This window comes from Nuphar pumila, chromosome 6 (genome assembly GCF_984573655.1).
Source record: "Nuphar pumila chromosome 6, dmNupPumi1.hap1.1, whole genome shotgun sequence".
Lineage (NCBI taxonomy): Eukaryota > Viridiplantae > Streptophyta > Magnoliopsida > Nymphaeales > Nymphaeaceae > Nuphar > Nuphar pumila.
The window spans coordinates 3,190,854-3,214,256 of NC_143254.1; the positions used below are offsets into that span (position 1 = coordinate 3,190,854).

Consider the following 23,403-nt stretch of genomic DNA (forward strand, 5'->3'; position numbering starts at 1 on the left):
ACGAAAGAAGGAAGGCGCTAATATCTTGGTTGGACCAGAAAGCCCAGAAACTAGGCCTCGCATCAAAGGTGATGTAACGCCAATCTAACAATGGCGCAAGTACCTCAATAGGATCCTCGCCCTACTCGTGCACAGGCTCCTAAACAAAGTTATCTGAGTCGTATCGGATAGGCAAACTGAGGTTGTAACACACCTTTCCTAAATACACCGATTTGGGAGATCCAGCTGCTATCTCTGCTTTAAAAAGCTATACATCTTTGAAAATAGGTTTGCACCTAAGACCATCATCTTTGGAGAACCGAAGTGCATAAGTGTGTGTCGTGACTCTTAAGGCAAGTAAAACGATATACACTATACACTCGAAGCTGCACTCAGGGAGTGCAAGCTGACAAAGGGCAAACCCGTGCACACACTAATACAATGGCAAATCGAGGGGCAAGACTCGATGGACGAAGCTGCACCGCGAGAGAACGCTAGAGCTGCACACGAGGTATGAAATCATACCTCGATCATCGAAACACACAAGCAGGCAACTACGCAAGCAACTCACGAAGTATGAGATCCTATACTGGCTAAGCAAGTGTAAAGGACGACTCACGAGGCATGATGTTGCACCTCGATAAAACGATAAGCGTAAGCAAGTAAAAGAGCATACGACAGAGATAAGAAAGGCATATGCACGAAGTGCGAACAACATATACAAAAAGTAAGTGCAAGAGCAAGCATGACAAACAACAGGAAAGTAAGGTACGAAGAGCAAAGTGAGTAACAAGGCCATGGCGCATAAAGCGCATGGCAACAAGTAAATTCAAAAAAGTAAAGTGCGAGAACGTAAAGGAGGACCAGGATTGCATCATGGAGAAAAAGGCATACATGTACAAGTAAATTCCATGGCGCAAAGCGCGGGGCAACAGGAAAGTAAAGTACGAGAAAGTAGAGAGGACAAGGATCGCGAAACCGCGTCCTTGAGTTAAAAGACATGAAATGTAAAGACATGAATGAAAAGCCTGGGCACATATAGTGCGGCGACAACAGAAAGGAAAGTGAGAGAAAGTAAAGAGGACAAGGATCGCGAAACCACGTCCTTGAGGGTAAAGACATACGTATATATATTATACGTATACATATATCATCCTCTTTTAGTTATCTTTCCTTATTTTAGCATTTATCCGTTCATTGTCCTTTCACGTAAGAATCCCCTACCTTAAGGGGTTGCTGGTCCTCGTACGCCTGTGGCGTAGGCAAACAAGAGCTCGAGCCACAGAGGGTGAGCTAGATCCACCGTTCAACCTGGAAACCTTAGAACATTAGTATATGCCGCAATAAAAACGAGAAGCGGGTCCGGTAAGGCCTGCAGTGGTACCAGACCCCAAACATGAGAGTAGGCAGGGAGCTTAGCTCTCTGTAGAAGAGAGATAAAGGCAACAAGGCCTCCTGCCTACAGGCGGTAGAGGTAGGAACTCTGCATCCTGCAGACAAGGGTGCCAGAGGCAGGGGCCTCAGCCCTGCTTGGCAACAGAAGCAAAGGCAGGGAGTAGTAGCTCCCTGTCTGCCAGAACAGAGAAAGGCAGGGGAGGGAGCAGAGACTCCCTGCCACAACAAAATAGGGGGGAACATACGAAACAGGCAGGGGCTCTGCCCTTGTTGGCAGCAAGAACAAGGCAAGGGGGCAAAGCCCCTTGCCGGAGAACAACCGAGGTGCAGGGGGCTTTGGCCCCTGCTGGCAAAACGCAAGAAACAAGGGGCAGAACCCCCTGCCAAGAAGCAACAGGGGAGCAGGGGACTTCAGCCCCTGCTGAGGAAAAACAGAAAGCAGGGGGGGAGCTTCTCCCCCTACCAGGAAACAACAAGGGAGCAGGGGGGTTCGCCCCCTACCAGGAAACAAAATGCAGGGGGAGCGTCGCCCCCCTGCAGGCACACATAAGAAGGCAGGGGGCGAAGCCCCCTACCGAAAAACACAAAAGCAAGGGGGAGCCTCGCCCTCTGCTAGAAAACAGGAACAAGAGTGCAGGGGGGCTCCACCCCCTGCAGGGAAAACGATTGAAGGCAAGGGGGCCTTGCCCCCTGCCGACAAACAAAAGAAGGTAGGGGGGCGAAGCCCCCTGCTGAGAAGCAAAACGAAGGCAAAGGGACCTTGCCCCCTACCGAGAAACACAAGGCAGGGGGGGCGAAGCCCCCTGCCGAACACAGGATGGGGGTAGGGGGCAGAGCCCCCTACCAGAGGACCATAGGAGGCACGGAGGCAAAATCCCTCTGCCGAAAAACCACAAAGCGACACGGGATAGAGCCCCCTGTCGACAAGAGGCGACGATAGGGGACTCAACCCCCCTGTCGACCGACTGCAAAAAGGCAGGGGGGTAACCTCATGCTGACAAGAGGTGACGACAAGGGGCTCAGCCCCCTGTCGACCAACCCTTCACAAAGGAAAAGAAGAAGAGAATAAGGTTTACCTCGGGAGACCACAACAACAGGGGATGTCACCAATGGAGGTCCCTGGAGAGCGTGGGAGATGGTGAGTTACCGAAGCTCGAAAGTTGTCAACGCGATCGCCAGGGGTCACTGATCATTGCAGAAAAAGAGGGAGAAGATGGCGGGTCGCTGATGCCAGCTCGAAGAGTGTGATGGCCAGCGACAGTGGCCGACAGTTGGAGGTCGGCAACTACGAAGAACTCTGGCGGCAAGGGTCGCCGAGTTGTCTGCTGAGGCCACCAGACTGAGGGTGGTTGCTGGCGATGGAGAGGAGGCGAAGAGGTGGTGGCGTTGCTGAAACTCGGAGGTCGTTGAAACTCGAGGGCTACTGTCGGCTGAGATGCCTCGGCAAGGGTGGCGATGGAGGCACGATCGTTGGCGTCCTGCGACACAGGGGACAGAGAGGGGGGGGGGGTGCTCGCGTTGTCGGGGGGTCTGCCGGACTGAGAGAGGAGGCAGTCAGACGGAGTTGGTCGCCGGCGTCTCCAATTGCCGGCGACAGCGTGAGAGAGACAGAGCAGAGGAGGGAGAAGGGGCGAGGGTTTTTGCCCCTCGCCCGAGACGCCTGTGACTTTTTTAAAGTCACAGGCTTCTCGATCGTTCGAGAAGCCGAGTCCGAGTTCGGGTCCGGGTCTAGCTCGGATCCGGGTCCGCCACGACAGACCGACCTTGACACGTGTCCGACGCGTGCAGGGCACATGTCTGACACATGTCCGACACAGATTTTTTTTAACGGGCTTTACACATACATATAAATGTATATACAATGCATGTTGTACAACATAAATTCTATCTATTTCATGTTGTATACCAGACTAAAATTTAATGCTAAAAGAGAGTAGAACTCAATCGAACTGCAGACTGTTATTTCACAGAAAAATAACAGAAAAGAAAAATATATACAAATTTCTTTCATATCTAAATGACAGAAAAATAACAGAAAAGAAATTTTGTAAATGAAGAGGGGAAGGAGCATTACCTAAATGAAGAAGCTTGCGTGGCCGAGAGAGAGACTGCGTGTGAGAGACGAGAGAGAGAGAGAGAATGTGTGTGAGAGACGAGAGACTTTGTGAGAAAAATACGAGAGATAGAGAATGAGACTGCGTGAAAACAAATATAGGTTCGGGGGCCCTTTTTTAAACCCTAATTTTTTGTCAAATGAGGACTTTGACCCTCATTTGACCAAAATTTCAAGGCGTGTGCGCCTCATCTTGAGGCGCGCCTCGCCTCGAGGCATGCGCCTCATGGCCTATGAGGCGCACGCCTTTGGGCTTTTACGCCTTATCCTTGCGCCTCAAGGCATAAAGCCCCTCGCCTTGAGGCGAGGCACACTTTTTGCGCCTTGAGGCGCGTTTTTAATAACACTGATATATATATATATATATAATGATTTATAACTCGAAATAGTTCTATAAATGCAAATTATGCCCTGATTGGCCAGAAATAAACAAATGAACATGTAATATATCAATAAATGAAATTCAAAAGCTAGAAACACATTTCTAATTTGGAGATAAAAAATGAGTTCTTTATTTATTAATAATCCTTAAAAATTACGGGTTTTACAATAAGAGAGAGAAGAGAGGGATTAAAAGGAGAGAAAGAGGGACCAATCTAGCCGTTGGATCAGCAGTCTAACAACCAGCCATCCCCAAGTCAACCCATAGTTGACTTGGGTATAATATATATATATTTATATATATATATATTATACAAATATATATTTGTATAAATATATGTATATGTATATATATATATATATATATTATACATACATATGTACATACACATACAATATGCATACATATACAATATTATATACATATCTTAACAGTTTCTTGCCTTCATTCTCGTCTACAGGAAGGTTACGGGTATTGTCTCTTATACTTATCTTTTCACATGGACATAGAGCTTTAGTTTGGGAGATTTGTTATCTGCAATCACAACACTGTCTTTACTTGAATGGTTTTGGTCTGTGTCATCATTTGCATGCTAATTTCAGTGTGACGAGATTCGGTAAGACTATCTTTCAAGGTACTTGGCCACTCAACATGCAACATGTATCCCTCTGCCTACCCTTGCCGTGCGTTTTTTGTTAAGTGCATCTTTTACAAATTTTTTTCTGAAAAATTACTGACATAAAGTGAACTTTAAAATGCAAAACATAATAGTGATTATCTCATAAAAATCAGTTAACTGTCAAGAAAATTTTCACTCAACTGAAAAGTGAAACAAAAGTTGCTGGTATGTTAAGCGATCTTTTGTAAAAGGTGCCATTAACACAAACTGTGGTGCATGGGTGGCAGGGGGACACATGTTGTGATTTGAGTGGCTGAATACCTTGAAAGTACTCAGTTAGTCAGTTGCAGTTTAGGATGTCATTACCTAGGGGGAGGAAAGAGTTGGGCTTGTAGATCGTTGATGAGATCTTCATTTCTATGGAGCTATCAATTTTTTTGATGTTATTTTGGTGGTTTTCAATAGCTTCACAGATCTCAATGCAGTGAAGCATCCTTTAATGCAATATGACAAAGACGGGAATGGAAAACCATAGAACTCTCATTTAATAACTGTCATTCTATGGTCTGCAAAACATAGCAAAGGCCCTATAAAGCCTAACATTGCGGAAAGGCTGAAAACTGGTTTAGATGTTTTGAGGGGGAGGTCAGGTGTATGCTTTTATATCATAAGAATAGTTGCAAATTATTTCCAGTATCCTAGAAATACATTCTTATTGGGTAGCTTGAAAACTATAAAGGGTATAAATTCTTTGACTCCAAACCTGGCAAGCCATTTAGGCAAGGGATCCATATTTTCTTGAGGATGATGTTACTAAAGTGCAACGGAAGAGATCGAAGGTAGACATCCCTGCAGATTTGTCCATGCCAAATCCAGTGGCAACTGAACCTGAGATTCTGACTCTAAGAAGTACTTGAGTTGGTTGGGTGGCTGACGACTTTGACAATATGAGCATATGCTTTAGCATATCTGCTGATGTTGATCATGATGATCCCATTTCATATTCAAAGGTAGCTAATATTTGAGATTGTTATGAATGTTCTGAGAATCTGAAGCTTTGCCAGATGCATATGATTCCCTGATTGCAAATAGTGTCAATTGTGATCTACCTCTTGGAATGTCTCAGGTTTTAAATGGATCTTTAGAAGGAAATTGAATGCTTGGGGAAAAGTAGACATACAAATAAAGGCTCATAGCTAAAGGATATAATCAAAGTGGAAAAAGGATAAACTGAGAAGGTATAATCTGAGTGGAAAAAGGATAAAATGAGATTTTTCTTTTTAACTTTTGGAGCACAACTGGCAGCTGAAAATGAATCCAATTGTAATGTGATGACTTGGCAATGTATAGTTGGGTCAAACTCTTAAGAGAATAGTGATTGGCCTGCCTGATTTACAAATTCATTCATGAGTGTAATCTTTCCTTTTATATGATAGGGAGATCTACCATGATTGAAGGCTATATGAGGGATATAAAAGATTTTGGTATGACCTATGCTGTACCTCTAGATAGAAAGGAATGGAGAAACAGGCCTGTAAAGCCGACTTCATCTAGTCCCTCTAGTTGGGATAAGGTTTGATTATCATAATGATGGGATTTACCATGTTTTTTTTTGGAGAGAGGATCTATGCATATATCCTTGCAAACCCTGGGAAATACTAGATGCTATTCATATAATATTCTCTGCCACTGCCAACCTCAAAAATTTCCACTAGATAGATGTTAAACCTTTTTGAATTTTTCATGTCATTTTTTTAAAATAACTTGCTCAGAGTTTTTTGTCATCATGCTGACTTCTTCTTTTGTTTTTTTAATTGTTGTGCCTTTTCTAGTACACTATCGAATGCCTAGCTCAACAAGCACACAAATCTTTCATAAGTGTTAGCATATACATATGGGGAGTTTTAAAAGTTTTAACCTATCATCTGAAGTATTCCACATTTATTCAAAATGAACTGTCTAAAGTTTATTATGGATTTGAACATAAATATAAGAAGTCCAGCATCATGAACATGAAAAGTACAAAAATAAAGAATGCCATCTCCAGTGCAGTCCCGAATTATGGATGCTGAGGAGGAGTGGTTTTGGGATGGTCTTCGGCCCTGTTTGGATGACGTGGAAAACCAGGTTTTGGGCAAACCTGGTTTGCCAAAAACCTAGTTTTTAAGGTGTTTGGCAAACAAAAAACCTAGTTTTTTAGGTTTTTTGTTGGCAATAATTATAAAAAACCAAAAAAAGGGAAAACTGAATGGGTAACCATTTTCTGGCACCCACTGGTTGAAAAAATGGCTGTGATGGTTCCGCCCTTGCTCACCAGTGGGTGACCAGAAAATGGTTTCAAAACCTGGTTTGTGAAAACTTGGTTTGTGTCATCCAAACAGACAACCGAGTTTTGTCCCCAAAACCTGGTTTTCACTGAAAACCAGGTTATAAATCTGGTTTTCAGTGGCATCCAATGGTTCCTTAACTTTTTGCAGCCTTGAACCAGCATTTTCACATTGACAGCTCGAGAACTTTACCTTGCACCATTCATCATCCATGCATAACAATGAAGAATGGCTGAATTAGATAGTTTGGTGCCTGGCAGTTGTTTCTCTTTCTTTAATTACTTTGTCTTATTTCTCTAATTCATTTACTTTGTGATGTCTTTGCTTTCTTTTATAGTGGAAACAGGTATATACCTCTTTTGTTAGCTTGGTTCCCTACCAACCTTGTGTTGACAGGCAAAATTCCCTTAGCTTCTGTAGTTCTGTTTATGTTTTAGGTCCGTCTGAAACGTGAGTACCTAAACTTGCAGGCTTCATCACAAGAAAAGGAATCCAAGGTATTATTTACTTCCTAAAAGTATCTCTTTTTCACAAGATAACTGCTAGAATTCCTTTTTAATTGTAGAACATGTTTTGTGATTTTCCACATTCATCATGGAAGTACTTAAACTAGGTTTGCCAGGCTTTTTGTCCCCCCACTGAATCAGTTAGTTTGCAGGTTCTGACTGGAGATGAATGGTATGATCAACAAGCTGCACGGGCTGTAAATCAAGCAATTGGACGTGTCATCCGTCATCGTCAGGATTATGGCGCAATAATTTTTTGCGATGAAAGGTCAGCTTATGCTTGTTATATTTAATTTAATTACTATTCTTAGATAGCCTTAATTGGTTATATGTACTTTAATAACTACTTTTAGATAACCTTGTATGGTAGTAACTCAGCAATATGCTCCCTGTTTCTGTCAGTTTGTTTTGTTCATCTTCATTGACTAAGCTGAATGAAAATTATTGACTGGAAATTTTCACAGGAGTGTTCAATGACAAATGATGTGATGATTCATGGACTGTTATGTTGCTTTAGTTACATGTATAATGGCACAAAAGTATGGTTCTGTGATGCCCTTGGATCACATTCATGTTACCTCTGTTAGGATTGTTCTCTTGTATGCTTGTATGTGTACATAGAATGAACCATGGCTATTGGAGAAAGTACTCTTACACAATTAAATGCTGGCTTAAATGCTTAGGCTTGCTTACACATGGAAGAACTTCCAAGTTGCCTGTTGATGATAAATAGATAGGGCATAAGCAGGCTGAGGCAAATTATGGGCACTGCCAATTTTTTTTTGCATAATTGATTGTAGCCTAAATCGAGAGTTGGTTTTAGACAGTGGAGGTACTACCAATCACGGGTCTTATTTGTTATTTGCCTTTGTTCATTACAGTTTTACTTATATTCAGGTTATGGATGGTAATTGGATTTGTTTCCAGATTCTAATGTGAAACCCCCAAATCAGATTTGATCCTTTTAGCTAATTAAAAAATCTTAGATACGTGCCTTTGCTAATAATCTTCTAGTAATCACCTTTAAAAATATGGCATATGGTACGAGTCAGTTATATTTCTTTTATTTCAGTTATTTAAAAGTAGTGTTATCAAAAAATGTGCCTTGAGGCGCAAAAGGTGCGCCTCGCCTTGAGGCGTGGTCCTCTGCGCCTCAAGGCGTAAGCCTGAGGCGCAATTTTTTTTTTTTACAACGAGACTTCTGAGACATAATCAAAAATATTTTTGTAGGTTAATCTCATATATTTTCCAGTTATTTCAGTTATGTAATTAGTTTCTTAGTATATTACTATATTTTAACTTTTGTTGGTTAATCTCGTATATTTTTCAGTTATTTCAGTCATGTAATTAGTTTCTTAATATATTTTAACTTTTGTTGGTTAATCTCATATATTTTCCAGTTACGTAATCAGTTTTTTAGTTACTTTTATATGTTAATCTCATATTTTTTAGAATAATCTCATATATTTTAACTTTTGTAGGTTAATCTCATATATTTTTCAGTTATTTCAGTTATGTAATCAGTTTCTTAGTATATTTTAACTTTTGTTGGTTAATTTCATATATTTTCCAGTTATTTAATCAGTTTTTAGTTGCTTTTATATGTTAATCTCATATTTTTTAGAATAATCTCATATATTTTAACTTTTGTAGGTTAATCTCATATATTTTCCAGTTATTTCAGTTATGTAATCAGTTTCTTAGTATATTTTAACTTTTGTTGGTTAATCTCATATATTTTCCAGTTATGTAATCAGTTTTTTAGTTACTTTTATATGTTAATCTCATATTTTTAGAATAATCTCATATATTTTAACTTTTGTTGGTTAATCTCATATATTTTTCAGTTATGTAAACCGTTTTTTAGTATATTTTTTTCTTTTATTGATTAATCTCTTATATTTTCCAGTTATGTAATAATTTTTTTAGTTACTTTTATATGTTAATCTCATATTTTTTAGAATAATCTCATATATTTTAACTTTTGTAGGTTAATCTCATATATTTTCCAGTTATTTCAGTTACGTAATAAGTTTCTTAGTATATTTTAACTTTTTTTTGGTTAATCTCATATTTTTCAGTTATATAATCAGTTTTTAGTTACTTTTATATGTTAATCTCATATTTTTAAGTACTTATTTGAGATTTTCTATTTCTTATTGGTTGTTATTGTAAAAACCGTGATCTTTAGCTATTATTTATAAAATAAAATGTTTTGAAATATGCAAATTTGGGCCTGAGATCCACATTTCGGATCTAGGACCCTATAAAGTGGTATTTATGTATAAATGATATCATCCACATTTATACTAAAAATTAATGATAATAATATTAATAATAAATATTTAAAACAATATATATATATATATAGATAGATAGATAGATATAAACTTAACACGAGGATCCACAGTTGGATCCATCTGGATCCAACTTGTGGATCCATATTAAAGGGGTAAGAGGCAGACCTAACTCGGGGTCGGTTTTCGGGTCCTGGGTTCGGACTCGGGCCGCCCTGTGTAAAAAAAAAAGTTCAGATCATCTTCGAGATAAAGGAGTTTGTGACGGATCCTTCCAGGGAAAGTTCAGATCACCGTCAAGATGAAGGTTAATGCGATGAACCTCCCGACAAACCCTAAAGGATATTTGATTTCTGCTATCATCAAAAGATTCTCAACCCAAGAAACAATATCATTAGTATAATTCTTGAGAAAAAGAAGGATCAGAGCATCTCCAAGATGAAGGAGTTTGTGACATACCCTTCCCAGAAAAAAAGGAAAAGTCAGGACATCTCCAAAATGAAGGATGATGTAATAAACCTCTTTCGAAAACCCAAGAAAGCTCAATGTCTCAAAAAGAGTGTCAGAAAGATCATTATGGGAAAAGCCCCAGGATATCAAACTGCCAAAATTGTCAGAAATCATCTTTTCTTATGCAAAATCCTTTCATCAATATCTTTTTACTGCTTGCTTTTATGAAATTAAGAGTATTTCTTCTCTGTTCATATCAAGAAAATGGATAACTTCCTTGGAGAAACTCAACATCATAAAAATTTGAATCTGACTCTGGAATCCGGGAAGTTAACCTTATTTTGGAGGAAATACTCTAGGTAAAAAGAGGGAATATCTTTCGCACATACGTGCACACTTTCAAGCATTTGAATCAATTACAATTTCATCTTATTGGCAAAATTTTCTGGTTCTCCCAAAAATGAAATAAATGCTCAATATCTATTTTGATGCAACCTAGCGTTTGTTTATATTTTTCAAAGAAAGTTGCCTCGTTCCGATAAGGTATTTCTCCCAGTCCCATCATAGTCTTTCCCATCAAGGAATCCATGCTTTGTGTATCCATTCAAATAAGGATTATACCTGAACCTCGTCTTACGAGGTATTTTTCAAAAATGTCCCATCGTGGTTTTTCAAAATATCTTCGTCCCATCCAGGTTAAGGGCTAAACCTGAGTTTTTTTTTTAAAAATTTTTATTTTTGTCTCAGCCATGAGACTTTGGGCATTTTTAGAAGAAATTTTGGTGTGTTTTCTTTGCCGCTAAGCTCGGCTTACAACCGACTTAGCAGCAAAGAGGGGCATCTGTGAACACCCCAAATTTTTCAAAAAATTCAAAAATTTTCTTTTTGCCCCTTACCTCCATCTTCTGAATAAATTGGGTTAATCTCTGATAAAATTCTATTTATTTCTCGGATTCATTGAAATCCAGATCCAATTTTCATATCTGACCCAATGTCGGATCCAAACCCATTTCTGAAACCTAGTTGCTGAAATTAAACCGGGTATTTTTCACAAAACATCCTTTTATTAAAAACCTCGAATTTCAAAAATAAATATCCTCTTAAATCACATCTGGATCCTCTCTCTCTTATACTTTAAGATTTTCCTTCAAAAGCCTTAAAATAAAAACTTTCAGAAAAAGAGTTTTGTCCTCGTTTTTGGAAACTTTATTTTTAAAACCTTATTTTTGAAAATTCTTGAAAATGGAGGACCCGTGTTGAAATTTTTTCTAACGGCTTGCTGTTATATAAACAACACAGGGGTCGAGCTCCTCTTCATCGCCTTCACCCCTCCACCCTTCTCCTTCTCGATGATCGCATCCTCTTCCCTCTTCTTTATTTTCTACTCCTTTCTCTCTGGTTCTCCTCTCCATCTACTGAAGGAAGTCCATCGACCCCCCCTGCAGTTACAGGTAAGTGATCGCCCCCTTTCTCTTCTGTATTCTTTTATGTTTTCTTATTGTTTTCCTTTAATCCTTCATGATTTTCTCCCCCTTTATCTCATTCCTTCGGTTTTTCTTCGCTTTCTTCCCTTTATTTCAGTCATTTCCACTAAAGCATCCCTGTAACATCGGCTTGCTCATTAGCAAAACCGATTTACAGATATGCAATATTAATGGGATGAGAGATCCCAACATTTTGTTTACAGTTTTATTTATTTATTTTATCGATTTTCTTCAGTCTGTGCAAGTGTAGATCTCAATTCATGTTGTTTAGATCTAATGTCCCTTTGCAAATCCTGAGGCCATCATTGTTGACACATGATTATCAGTTAATTTCTGTATGTTTCCCTCATTTGCCTTTGGATTATGCTCTTGCTCCCCTTATTACCTCTCATCTATGTTTTGTAATGTTAACCCAACATAACCCCCCATCGTTTATGCATTTCTGTATTCATTTTTTTTAGATAATTTATCATTCTCCATCGGTAGATCGGTGCCTCATTTGACATTTGCATCATCCAGAATTTCTCACAGCATGCATTTATACACATATCATCCAAACTGTTCAGAGTTACCTATTGCCGTGCTTTTTTTTCCCAACATCTTGCTTCCTCTTCATGCTTCTGGGAACAATAGTGGCAGCAAAATGTGTTGTTATAAAACTTGGAAGACACTTCAATGTCTCAAGATTAAGAAACAATTATAGAAGGGACGACCAGGATTAAGGTAACGCCAAAGAAATCTGCGTTTTCTGAAGGTTGGAAGGAATCACCAGTTCAAGCTGCGTCGTTAACATCGGATTGCCATCCAAAGATGTGGATAAAGCATTCCACGAGTTGCTATGCTGCAGAGGAGTTCCCCTGATTTCTATTAAAGATGATATGTCCGGCTCTTCGTGACTAGCTGATCTGGTGAAGCTGAAGGCAGTTGGTCGCTGCTACTGAACTTGAGTTGCAAAGAAATAAAAATTGGTTTGCTGTTATGCCAATCACCTTGCTGCTGATAAAAGGGAGTCCCATGAATACTGTAGCTTCTTGTTTCCTCCTTGTTTCAAATCGCATTCATAGGCTTTGCATATTCTGTTATATGTTTGTCTCTGCATAATACCCTGTGTCTGGGTTGTTTTCTTGGGCCTGTTTGTCAATTGGCATCCATCGTAAGGTATATCATTACAGAGATGACATACATCACAAAAGGTTCATTTTCTGTCATAGCTAAGATATGTATCATTGCAGAAGAAGAGCTGTAGTTGAACTAAAGCAAGTTCAGCTCTTTTTCATTCTTAATTTTACACTTCTATTAGCATGTCACCATAGATTTTTTTTTTACACATCAGTTGCACCTTCATTTACATTCAATTTTCATCAATTGATATGTGTTCTACGTATTCATGTTAGAAGGTAGGTATATCTGTCATGCAATAACCTGTAGCATGTCCATTCCTTGTATATTTCATAATACAACATGATTTTCTGTTTCATGATTTGCTTTTCATTTTTCACACACGTAAGTATGTTCATTAATATCCCTCAGGACCGTCCCTGTCTCATTTCATTTCCACCCACACTTCTGTATTAGCCTCACAGTTGTGGGTGTCTCAGCATCCTAACCTACATATGCGTATATCTCTACATTGGTTCATAACTATACATATCGCCATAGTTAAGTTTAGGGCATGTACTTCTTTACATAGGTTCATAGCATCAATCTCATCTAATCTTCTGCATCATACCTTTTACTGCCACCTGCTTGCTTTTTTTTATTATTCAGATTGCATTGGCTGATACTTGTCTGTAACCTTACAATAGGGTGATATCCGGGTTGCCTGCTGAAAGGGCACTCAACTTTGAGTTTATGTGCTTAATTTTTGAGCTGTGCTATTATTTTATACACAACTTGTTGGTAGAGTAAAGTTGACGGCTCCACCTCCACTGTTATACAAATAGTGGTCATGACTGAACTGCTTTATACATTTTTTTTCTTCCTGTTTGTGGCATTATAAATGATTTGGAGTTTCTGGACCTCACCATTGCCTATGGTTTCCATTGCTACATCATAATGTATTCCACCTATGTCACATGGGTGCGGGTGCGGGTGCGGGAGCGGGTGCGGGTGCGGGTGCGGGTGCGGGTGCGGGTGCGGGGATTTGGCACTTCCAAAAAACCCGGGTGCGGGGGTGCGGCAGGGGCAAAAATGTAAAAAAAAATTATATATATATATATATAATTTTGAAGTTTTAACAGTTTAACATTTAACAGTAAACATTGTCATAAACTCATAATATGATTCATCATGCATGCAATATATCAACCTAAATATCAAATTATCAATCAAATAAGTAAAGCAATTATATAAATCGACCTAAATATCAATCAAATAAGTATTGCATAAAAGAACTAAATTACATACCAAAGTATATCCTGATGAAGTAATGGATGCTAAAAAAAAAGATGGGGGAGGGGCTCGGCCCCTCCCCTGTCGACCCAAAAAAAAGAGGTAGATGGGGGAGGGGCTCGGCCCCTCCTGTGCCGAAAAACGAGGGAGCAGGGGAGGCTCAGCCCCTCCCCTGCCGACCCAACAAGAGACCGAGAGAGGGGGGGGGGTGCTCGGCCCTTCCCCAGCCGACTCAAGAAGACAGTGAGAGACATACCTGCGAGCCGAGAGGAGGAGTCTGGGAGGCGGAGCTGGGGGCGGCGGCGCTGGGGGCGGCGACGCTGGGGGCGGCGACGCTGGGGCGGCGATGGGAGAGCTCGAGCTCAGGGGGAGAGAGAGGAGAGATTAGGGCAAAAATTTTTTTTTGCCCTAATCCTCCTCCTTTTCATCGAGGGGGATTTTTTTTTCGCCTAAAAATTTGGACAAAAATGACCCTGGGTGCGTTGACCGCACCCAGGGTCGTGTTGACCGCACCCGGTGCCGCACCCGCACGCGATCCCGCGTCGCGTCGACGCGGGTGCGGTACCTGTTTTGCCGAGTCCCTGTGACATAGTATTCCACCATTTCAAAAAAAATTCAGGTCACAAGCTAGTCTCCCACATAATGATTAGTTGTGTATTAGTTGGGATATCTTGAAAATCTCTTTTATGGATGTCTTGTGGGTGAATATCATTCGATGTTTTGGTAGAAATTTATGTCAGATCTTTTGATTCATGGAAGTTGAGATAATGGTTCTCTATGACTATCTTCATATGAATATACTTGATTCATGGTTGATATATGAGAATGTGTTGAATATGTCATTCCTCATGATCTATAGAATTGGGATTTGAGACTTTATGGGGATGGTTATAAGGAGGCAATCAAAATTATAGTTGAAGAAAGGAGGACTTCTGGAATTCTATGTTCTGTTTGCACTATACAATGAATCTTTAGATGTAGCAGAAGGAACTATGGTCAATATACGTTAATCTGGCATATCCGCTGCATCTTCATTTAGCCATCTCATTACACTTTCGCCTACAAGGATGCTGAAGCATTGCTACTGTCCATTTCTCCACACTGTCCCCTTACAGCATCACCTACAACTCTGCCTCCACTAGCAGAGTAGCTGCCCACTTCCAACCCATTCCAGCTACCAACGGTACAGGGCATCTTCTTCATATCCACCTATGCATTAACTAACACCTTCCCTTACCTCCACATCTGCCATCTGATATCTCCAAACCACCGAGTCCACCTGCTATATATCACTTGTGGCAACCTCCTGCTCTCATTCACCGGTGGCATTTATCCATTTAATCTGGACATACTTATTCCCTGCTATATCCACTTTGCCCTGTACATGTTTTCTGCAAAAACCTTCACCATATCCACGGCTCACCACTCCACTGTCACCCACAGCCTCCATTACACTGCTGCACATCCATTCCATTTACACCCATGTCCACCTTCCCTGTTCACTACCCATTTAGGTCCTACTCTATGACATCTATGGCCATTCTACCATATGCATTATAAAATATGTCTCTTCATGAGGGTGGTGTTGTTAAAATGTATACTCAAAAACATTATTGTAAGTATAAATATATATACTTATATATAGAGATACGTATACATATAACATATGTATACGTATCTCTATATATAAGTATACATATTTATACATTTTTCTCTTTTTACCCGAAAAGGGTATTTCAGTCTTTTTACATTTTGCGCATATTCCATTTGGATTATGCTGTATTTTTTTCCTTTTATTTTTGTAATTCTTTTTATTTTATTTTTTTCCTTTTTGCATATTAAAAAAGGTGCCCCAACGACTCCTTTGGGGAGCCCCCTCTTGCACCTCTTCTTTCTTGTATAAATAGGTGTGTTCCCCCTTGTTGTAAAATAAGCTTGAGAGTCTCAAGCACTTGCTTCCTTTTTTATGAAATACATGCATTATTGCATGTTTATTATTTATACGCTTTTTGCGTATTGTGTTCAAGTGTTGTGAGAGTGCCTTCGTGCACTTCTTTTTTAAGTATTTATGCTTGTATGCATATTGTCTCTTCGTAGACAATTTCACATGGTATCAGAGCTCGGTTGGTGATTAAGGATCGTGGGATTCTTCTTTTTTTGAGTGCCTCAAAAACCGTGCCTTCGGATTCTTAGAAGTTGAAGTGGTGGATCTTGCTTCTCAAATATTTTAGAAGGATCTTGTGCAAGCTAAAAGTTGAAGCATTGTGTTGGTACGCCTCCTTCTCCTTTTCTTTACTCCTTAATGGGTGAAAAGAGTCTCACTTCGCTCTTGGCTTCAAGTTGAATGGGTCCAACTACCATATTTGGGCCGGGAACATGGAGGGTCACATAAAAGGTAAAGGATTATGGGGTTATGTGCAAGGCACAATTCCGGAATCGGAACCCAAAATAACCGTGATGGACGGAAATGAAATCAAGATTCTTGAGGGAGAGGAAATGATCAAAGCTCTTGAAGAATACTCCAAGAAGCACGACGAATGGGAAATGAAGAACTTCAAGATTCTTTCTTGGTTTTTCGCATCCGTCGAAACAAAGATTAATGCCAACATTATCAAGTTCAAGAAAGCATCGGAAGCTTGGCATTACCTCGAGAAAATGTATACCTCAAGAGATCTATCCCATAAGTATTACCTTCAAAAGAAAGCCCTCTCCCTTACTCAAGGTGAAATGTCCATTAGGGAATATTATGCCGACCTCTCCTCCATTTGGGATGAGCTTTCCATGCTTGAACTAAAATGGAGTGGAGAGGCAATTGAACTCCGCCACAAGCAACTTGAAGAAGATCGGTTCTTCAACTTTTTGAATGGGTTAAGACCGGAATTTGAGCAAATAAGGTCATCACTTCTATCCTCATTTACTCCATCTCTTGAAGATGTTCTCACCAAATTAAGTGGTGAGGAGACTCGTATGAGTTTATGTAAACAAGGATCAAATGTTCTTGTGGTTCCTTGTAATCATGAAGAAAACAATGAGGTCAATGCCGTATCAAGACCCGGAAATAATGTAAAGACCTATCGTCCTCCTCATTTCAAATTCCAAAATCAAGGAGGAGATGGTGGACAAAGAGGAAAGAGGGACTATAGCAAGACTATTTGTCACTTTTGTAAGGAACCGGGGCATATCAAGCCCGTATGTCCCAAATGGAAGAGGCTTCTCGCTATGGCCACCACCGGTGTACCACAAAAGGAAGAGACATCATCAAGTGGGTCACTCTCGTTGAATCAAATAGTGGAAGTCCTTCAACCTCTTCTCAAGGGAGCTACATCCGGTGCCGCCGTGTCTACCTCTTCCATTCCAGGTAAAGTCTCTTGGCTTTTGGACTCAGGTGCATCTTTTCTTATGTCCCCAAACATGTTTTCACTTTCCGATTTTTCAAAAAATGTTTTTCCATCCTTTGTTTCAACTGCGGATGAAACCCCTCTTGAAATTAAAGGAATAGGTAATTTTGAAACTCAAGATTTTTCCATTCTAAAAATTAGATTTATACCTAAACTTAACTTAAACCTTCTCTCTGTTTCTCAACTCTCGGACCATGGATGCGATATTAAATTTTCATGTGACAAATGTTTAATACAGGATCGCCGGTCCGGGAAATTGATTGGGGAAGACTTTAGAAAATGAGACTTATACTATATGGAATCTCTCCAAGTTCCAAAATCATTTTGTAATGTTGCCCGGAACAAAGATATAAACATATGTCCCAAAAGACTTGGTCATCCTAATCTCACCAAGTTATCTTATTTACATTTTGCAAAGGATCTATGTAAAAGTTCATTTTCCTGTAATGATTGTATTCTCGGAAAAATGCAAAGTTTACCTTTTGAGCAAAGAACTATGTTCTCATCTAAAACCTTCGAAATTGTTCATTCCGATGTTTGGGGACCCGCACCTGTTGTTTCAAAAGGAGGCTTTTCTTACTATGTTATTTTTGTGGATGATTTCTCCAGGTATTCATGGATCTATTTCCTAAAGTACAAACATGAAGTTTTTACATGTTTTAAAACCTTCCACTCAATGATCAAGAATCAATTCAACAGTAATATAAAGATTTTTAGAAGTGATTCTGGGGGAGAATATCTCTCCAACCAATTTAAAACATATGTTGAGGATCACAAAATTATTCACCAAAGGTCTTGTCCTAAAACCCCTCAACAGAATGGATTGGCCGAAAGAAAACATAGGCACATCATTGAGACCACTAGGACCCTGCTTCTGTTTATCTGATAAACAACTTACCATCTAGGATATTAGGAAAAATATCCCCTTTTGAGATCTTATATAAACTTGAACCTGATTATAATAGGTTACGTGTTTTTGGGTGTAAATGTTTTATACTTACGGATAAAAATGACAAGCTCTCTCCCAAAGCTATCCCTTGCGCCTTTCTTGGGTATTCCGAAACTCAAAAAGGGTTTCGTTGCTATGATCTTCGAGATGATAAGTTATATGTTTCTAGAAATGTAACGTTTTTAGAAAATGAGAGTGGATTTGAAAAAAATGTTTCTCAGCAAGAAAATTTTGATTAGTCATTCCTTTTTGATTTATTGGCTAGTAATGATGATATATCTAGTGATGATGATGTATCATCAAATCATGATGAGGAAAATGATGGTGATGTTGAAGAACATAACCCTCTCAATAATCAAGAAAACAGGATTTCAAGTGATCCGATAACCTACTCTCGTAGAAACCAAGACACCTTTAGAAGTGCCATTGACCAATATAGTGAGCTTGTACCTACTCTCGATCACTGAAGATCTGAGAGGAATAGGAGACCGCCAACTCGTTTTGTCTCTTTTGATTCGTTTTCACCCCGGTATAGGGCTTGTCTTAGTGCCATTCACTCTTATTTTGAGCCAAAGAATTTTGAAGAAGTTAAAAAATGTATAGAATGGCAAGAAGCCATGCAAAATGAACTTAGCCTTCTCAAAAGGGCTGAAACTTGGGATTTCCAAACTCTACCCATAGGAAAAAAAACTATAGGTTGTCGATGGGTTTTTAAAGTTAAAACTAAAAACGACGGATCCCTGGAAAGGTATAAAGCTCGCTTAGTTGCAAAAGGGTATGGGCAAGAGTATGAAATTGATTATGAAGAAACTTTTGCTCCTGTAGCCCGAATGGTTACAATTAGATGTCTCATTACTATTACATCTATTAAAAATTGGAGCATTTTTCAAATGGATGTGAAAAATGCTTTTTTAAATGGTGATCTTAACGAAGAAGTGTATATGGATGCCCCACCAGGCATGAAGATTCCTAAAGATAAAGTTCTTCGTCTTCGAAAGGCTCTCTATGGTTTGAAACATGCTCCCAAAGCCTGGTATGACAGATTTACCAGTGTAATGTTGGAAAATGGTTTCTTCTCATGTTATACTGACACTGCTCTATTTACTAAAAAAATCTAAGGTAGGGATTGTCATATTATTGCTCTATGTTGATGATATGTTAATTACAAGTGATGATGTTCAAGGAGTCAAGGGTATTAAGTCCGTCTTGACTTCAAAATTTGAGATGTCAGACTTGGGTTTTCTGACATATTTTCTTGGAATTGAGGTTGCCTATTCGCAACGTGGTTATTTTCTATCTCAGTCTAAACTTGCTTGTGAGATTATTGACAGATTCGGGATTTCTGATGACAAAGTATGCGAAACTCCTGAAGTTGTGGGAGCAAAAATGAAAATTGACGATGGTGTTCCCTTAACCGATCCTACCCCTTACAGGCAGTTGGTAGGTGTTAAAATGTATCATTCGACAATTGTAATATTATATATATTTTATATATATAAAGGATAATACATATTCATATATGGTATATATGCATATGTATTATCCTAATTATATATATAAAATATATATTTATCTATTTATAGGCATAGGGGTAGTTTAGACATTTCACAGTTTTTACGCATATTCCATTTGGAATATGTTTGTAATTTTATTTTTAATTTTCTTTTTTATTTTTCCCTTTTTTGTGGTTTGCGCCACCTAGGGAGGCTCCCCAAAGAGTCGTTGGGGAGCCCCCAACGGTCACAAATGTGACCGTTGGGGGCTCTCAATGACTCCTTTGGGAGCCCCCTTGGTGGCCCCTCTCTTGTGTTATAAATAGGGGTCTCCCCCCTTTGTATTCTTTACTCCTTGGAGGAGCTTATGCTCCATTGTATGGGGTTTATACCCCCTTCTTCCTTCTTCTTCAATAATATTCAACTTATGACTTTATGTCATATTTTTTGCCCCTTGTGTGGGTTTATGTGTTAGCACATTATGTGCTTGTGTTGTTCCCTTTAATGGGTTTATTCGCACTTCATGTGCATGTGTATGAGTTCTTTATTGAACCTAATGTTTTCAAAGCCACTTTCTAACATGGTATCAAAGCAAGGTTGAGATCGAGTTGCTCTTTGGTGCATTGGGAAGCGTGGTATTCAAGAAAATTTTAAAAAAAATGGTGAATTATTTATTTCTCTCTCTTTTCTTTCTTAAAGTTATTAGGTATGCATTCTATTTCTTTAAGTATTGTATGCAGAATTTAATATGTTTTTTTATGTGTACTCTTTGTCATTATGTCTTTTTATAAAAATTTGAGTTACTTGATAATCTATTGAATCTTTTTCGTATACATACTTTTTCGTATGTTTTTCTTTGAAAAATTTGAAAATGATAATTTGTTTGGCGAAAAATTAGATATATGATTGCTCAAAACTTAATGGGTCGGTAAAGATTTATGACCATTGGAGCCTTGAATTTATATTTTAAATCTAACTTTGTTTATACGAATACCTTTTATATATGGTAAGTCGTTAAAGAAAGGTATGTTAAGATTAAAATGTTTGTGAGATGTAGTTTTTCGAAAAATGCTAAATTCCTTAATAAGTTTCGATTCACTTACCCAATGTGTCCTTTTTATATGAGCAACATTTAATTAAGAAAGTTTTTTTTTATATAATTCCGGTTGAATTAAGTTTTAAAATAGTCTTATGGAATATGGTGATTTTCTTTGCATCTTTATACTCTTAAAAGATTTTTCAATTTGATTTAAAGAGCTTGTCTCATTATAAAATTTATGGTCTTCACTAATGTTTGTTGCGTACTTATTACATTAAGAGTTCATAATAATCTATTAAGTCATGTTTTTTGATAAAACTTAAAAGCTTTTGAATTTTTCCTCAATAAATGTTTAATTTTATAGATTTATGCCATAGTACAATCTTACTTTATCATAAGGTTTTTTTAACAAATCTATTATTCTTCTTTGTTGGAATTTCTCTCACTTTAGTGGAGTTTCCCCCTTCTTTGGGAATTTTGTGTGTTTTGAGCTCTCTTTAAGGAGCCTTTCGGTCCTCATAATCTTCTTGTGAGTATATACTCTTTTATGAAGATTTCATGGTTGTTGTGAGAAGATTGTTTGTGAGCATCATTTTTAAGTTACAATAGTGGATTTCATAAGATTTTTCAAACTTCACCATCTTTATGAATGCCTATATTGGCCTAAGTTTGTTATTTGCTCATTCAAGATTATTGCCATTTAAAAATCTTGCATTGCATAAAAGTGCATCTATTATCATTTGGTGTGCATTTAATTGCACTTTATATCTATCATAGTTGAGGCTTGTTTTTGACTTTTTTATTATTCCAAATCGGTTCTTACGCATGATGTTGCTTAATATTTCATAATAAGTCTTTTTTGTATAAATGACTTCTTTTGAAGATTAAGCATAATTCATGTTTATGTAAAATTGTTGTTCTAAAGCATATTATTGTGATTGATTATAATGGACCTTTGATTCAATTTTTAATCGGTCCTCTTTTCTTTGAAAAATGATTCCTAAAGTGTTTATTACCTTTTTGTGGCATTTATATTTGTCCATCACATGTTTCTTTAATGCATCATTGTTTTGGCCTTATTATTGTTTTATTAGAGATGTTTGTTGAGGTGAGTTATGGGCACCTCGTGTTATATCATTTTAGATTGTCCAAATTGCCATATTATAGATGGTGGTTGAGGTGAGTTATGGGCACCTTGGGACTCTAGAATGATTTGGTATATGATATCTAATTATGAGTGTGACACTCGTTGTTATGTCTTTTTAGATTGTCCACTTACCATATTATAGATGGGGGTTGAGGTGAGTTATGGGCACCTTGGGACTCTAGAATGATTTGGTATATGAGTGTGTCACTAGTTTGATGTTGGCCATTGATCTTATGGATGCTCTTGTTTATATATAAATGTGATGGATATATGATGTTTGAAACCTTAAAATGTTTTAAGGTATATTTAAATCAAGGTTTTAGGGATTATTGCCCAACCTTCCATTGTTTATGAAAATTATGAGTGCATTTGCACATTTGTGATTTTGTGCTTTTGTGCACAAGTGTTCCATATGTTCTTGGTGTGCGTATGTTCACACATTTATTTTCAAGAATATTGTTCTATCGGTTGTTGTATCTTGTTGAAGATACTTTTACATAGTTTATTCCAAAATGTTATTTTTATGAGTATTCTTTTTGAGGAATATTGTTCTATTGATTCAAGGTTTGATTTATATATATGTTTGTCATTACAAGTTTGATTACCTTAAAAGTCTTCTCCTTTTATGCCCCTTATCTAAGTGTCATCATATGTAGACAAGAATTTTATTGCACCTTCGTGTGTTGGTAGCCCTTTGTTGGCTTTTGCTCTTTTGGTCTAGTAGCTGAACACACTTGTCTTGAGTGTTATTTTATGTAGACAAGGCACGTTGATTCACACCATGGTGTGTGATTTTAGTCAATGTTGGCGTTTGTGTCCTTGCTCTAGTCGCTGAGATGTATGCCCATGGTTGGCTTATTTCACTCATTTCAAGTGCCATCTTATGTAGACAAGAGATGTATTGTGTTTTAGCCCATGGTTGACTTGTTACCCTTGTTCTAGTAGCTGAACATACTTGGTTTTGAGTGTATTTTTACGTAGACAAGAGATGCTTTTTGTCCATGTTGGCGTGTATTCTCTTGTTCTTGTCGTAGATGCACTCATTTCAAGTATTATTATATGTCGACAAGAGGTTTTTTTGCACACCTTTGTGTGTCTTTGTCCTTTAATGGCATTATATTTATATTCTTGATCTAGTAGCTTATACACTTGGTTTATGGGTTTTGGAGGACTAATGAGGTAGTTGTTTGTATTGGATGAACTATTGTTGAAATTTGCAAAATTTCATTCATGACTTGCGTTTTAAGATATTCAAGTGAATCATATTTTTGATATGCATATTTTAAAATCAAGTTGATTTTTTGGCATATTAAGTGCTTATGGTATTTTAGCCACTTTTGTATGCAAAATGTGTCCTTTTTTGTCAATTGAGTGAGATTTTCCTAAATGGGTAAGATTCTCTACTCAAATAACACTATTCGTTTTGCCTCGTAA

The 23,403-nt window shown here is 38.2% G+C and overlaps 1 protein-coding gene across 1 annotated transcript in view; it reads left to right on the top strand.

Annotated features, from left to right (window-relative positions):
• The window catches only part of LOC149833670 (RAD3-like DNA-binding helicase protein), a 147,350-nt gene that overhangs the window by 83,242 nt on the left and 40,705 nt on the right, over positions 1-23,403 (top strand). Inside the window, exons 16-17 of the mRNA XM_090009195.1 lie at positions 7,253-7,312; positions 7,474-7,589. Coding sequence (XP_089865321.1) covers positions 7,253-7,312; positions 7,474-7,589 — 176 coding nt within the window. The remainder of the gene's footprint in view (positions 1-7,252; positions 7,313-7,473; positions 7,590-23,403) is intronic.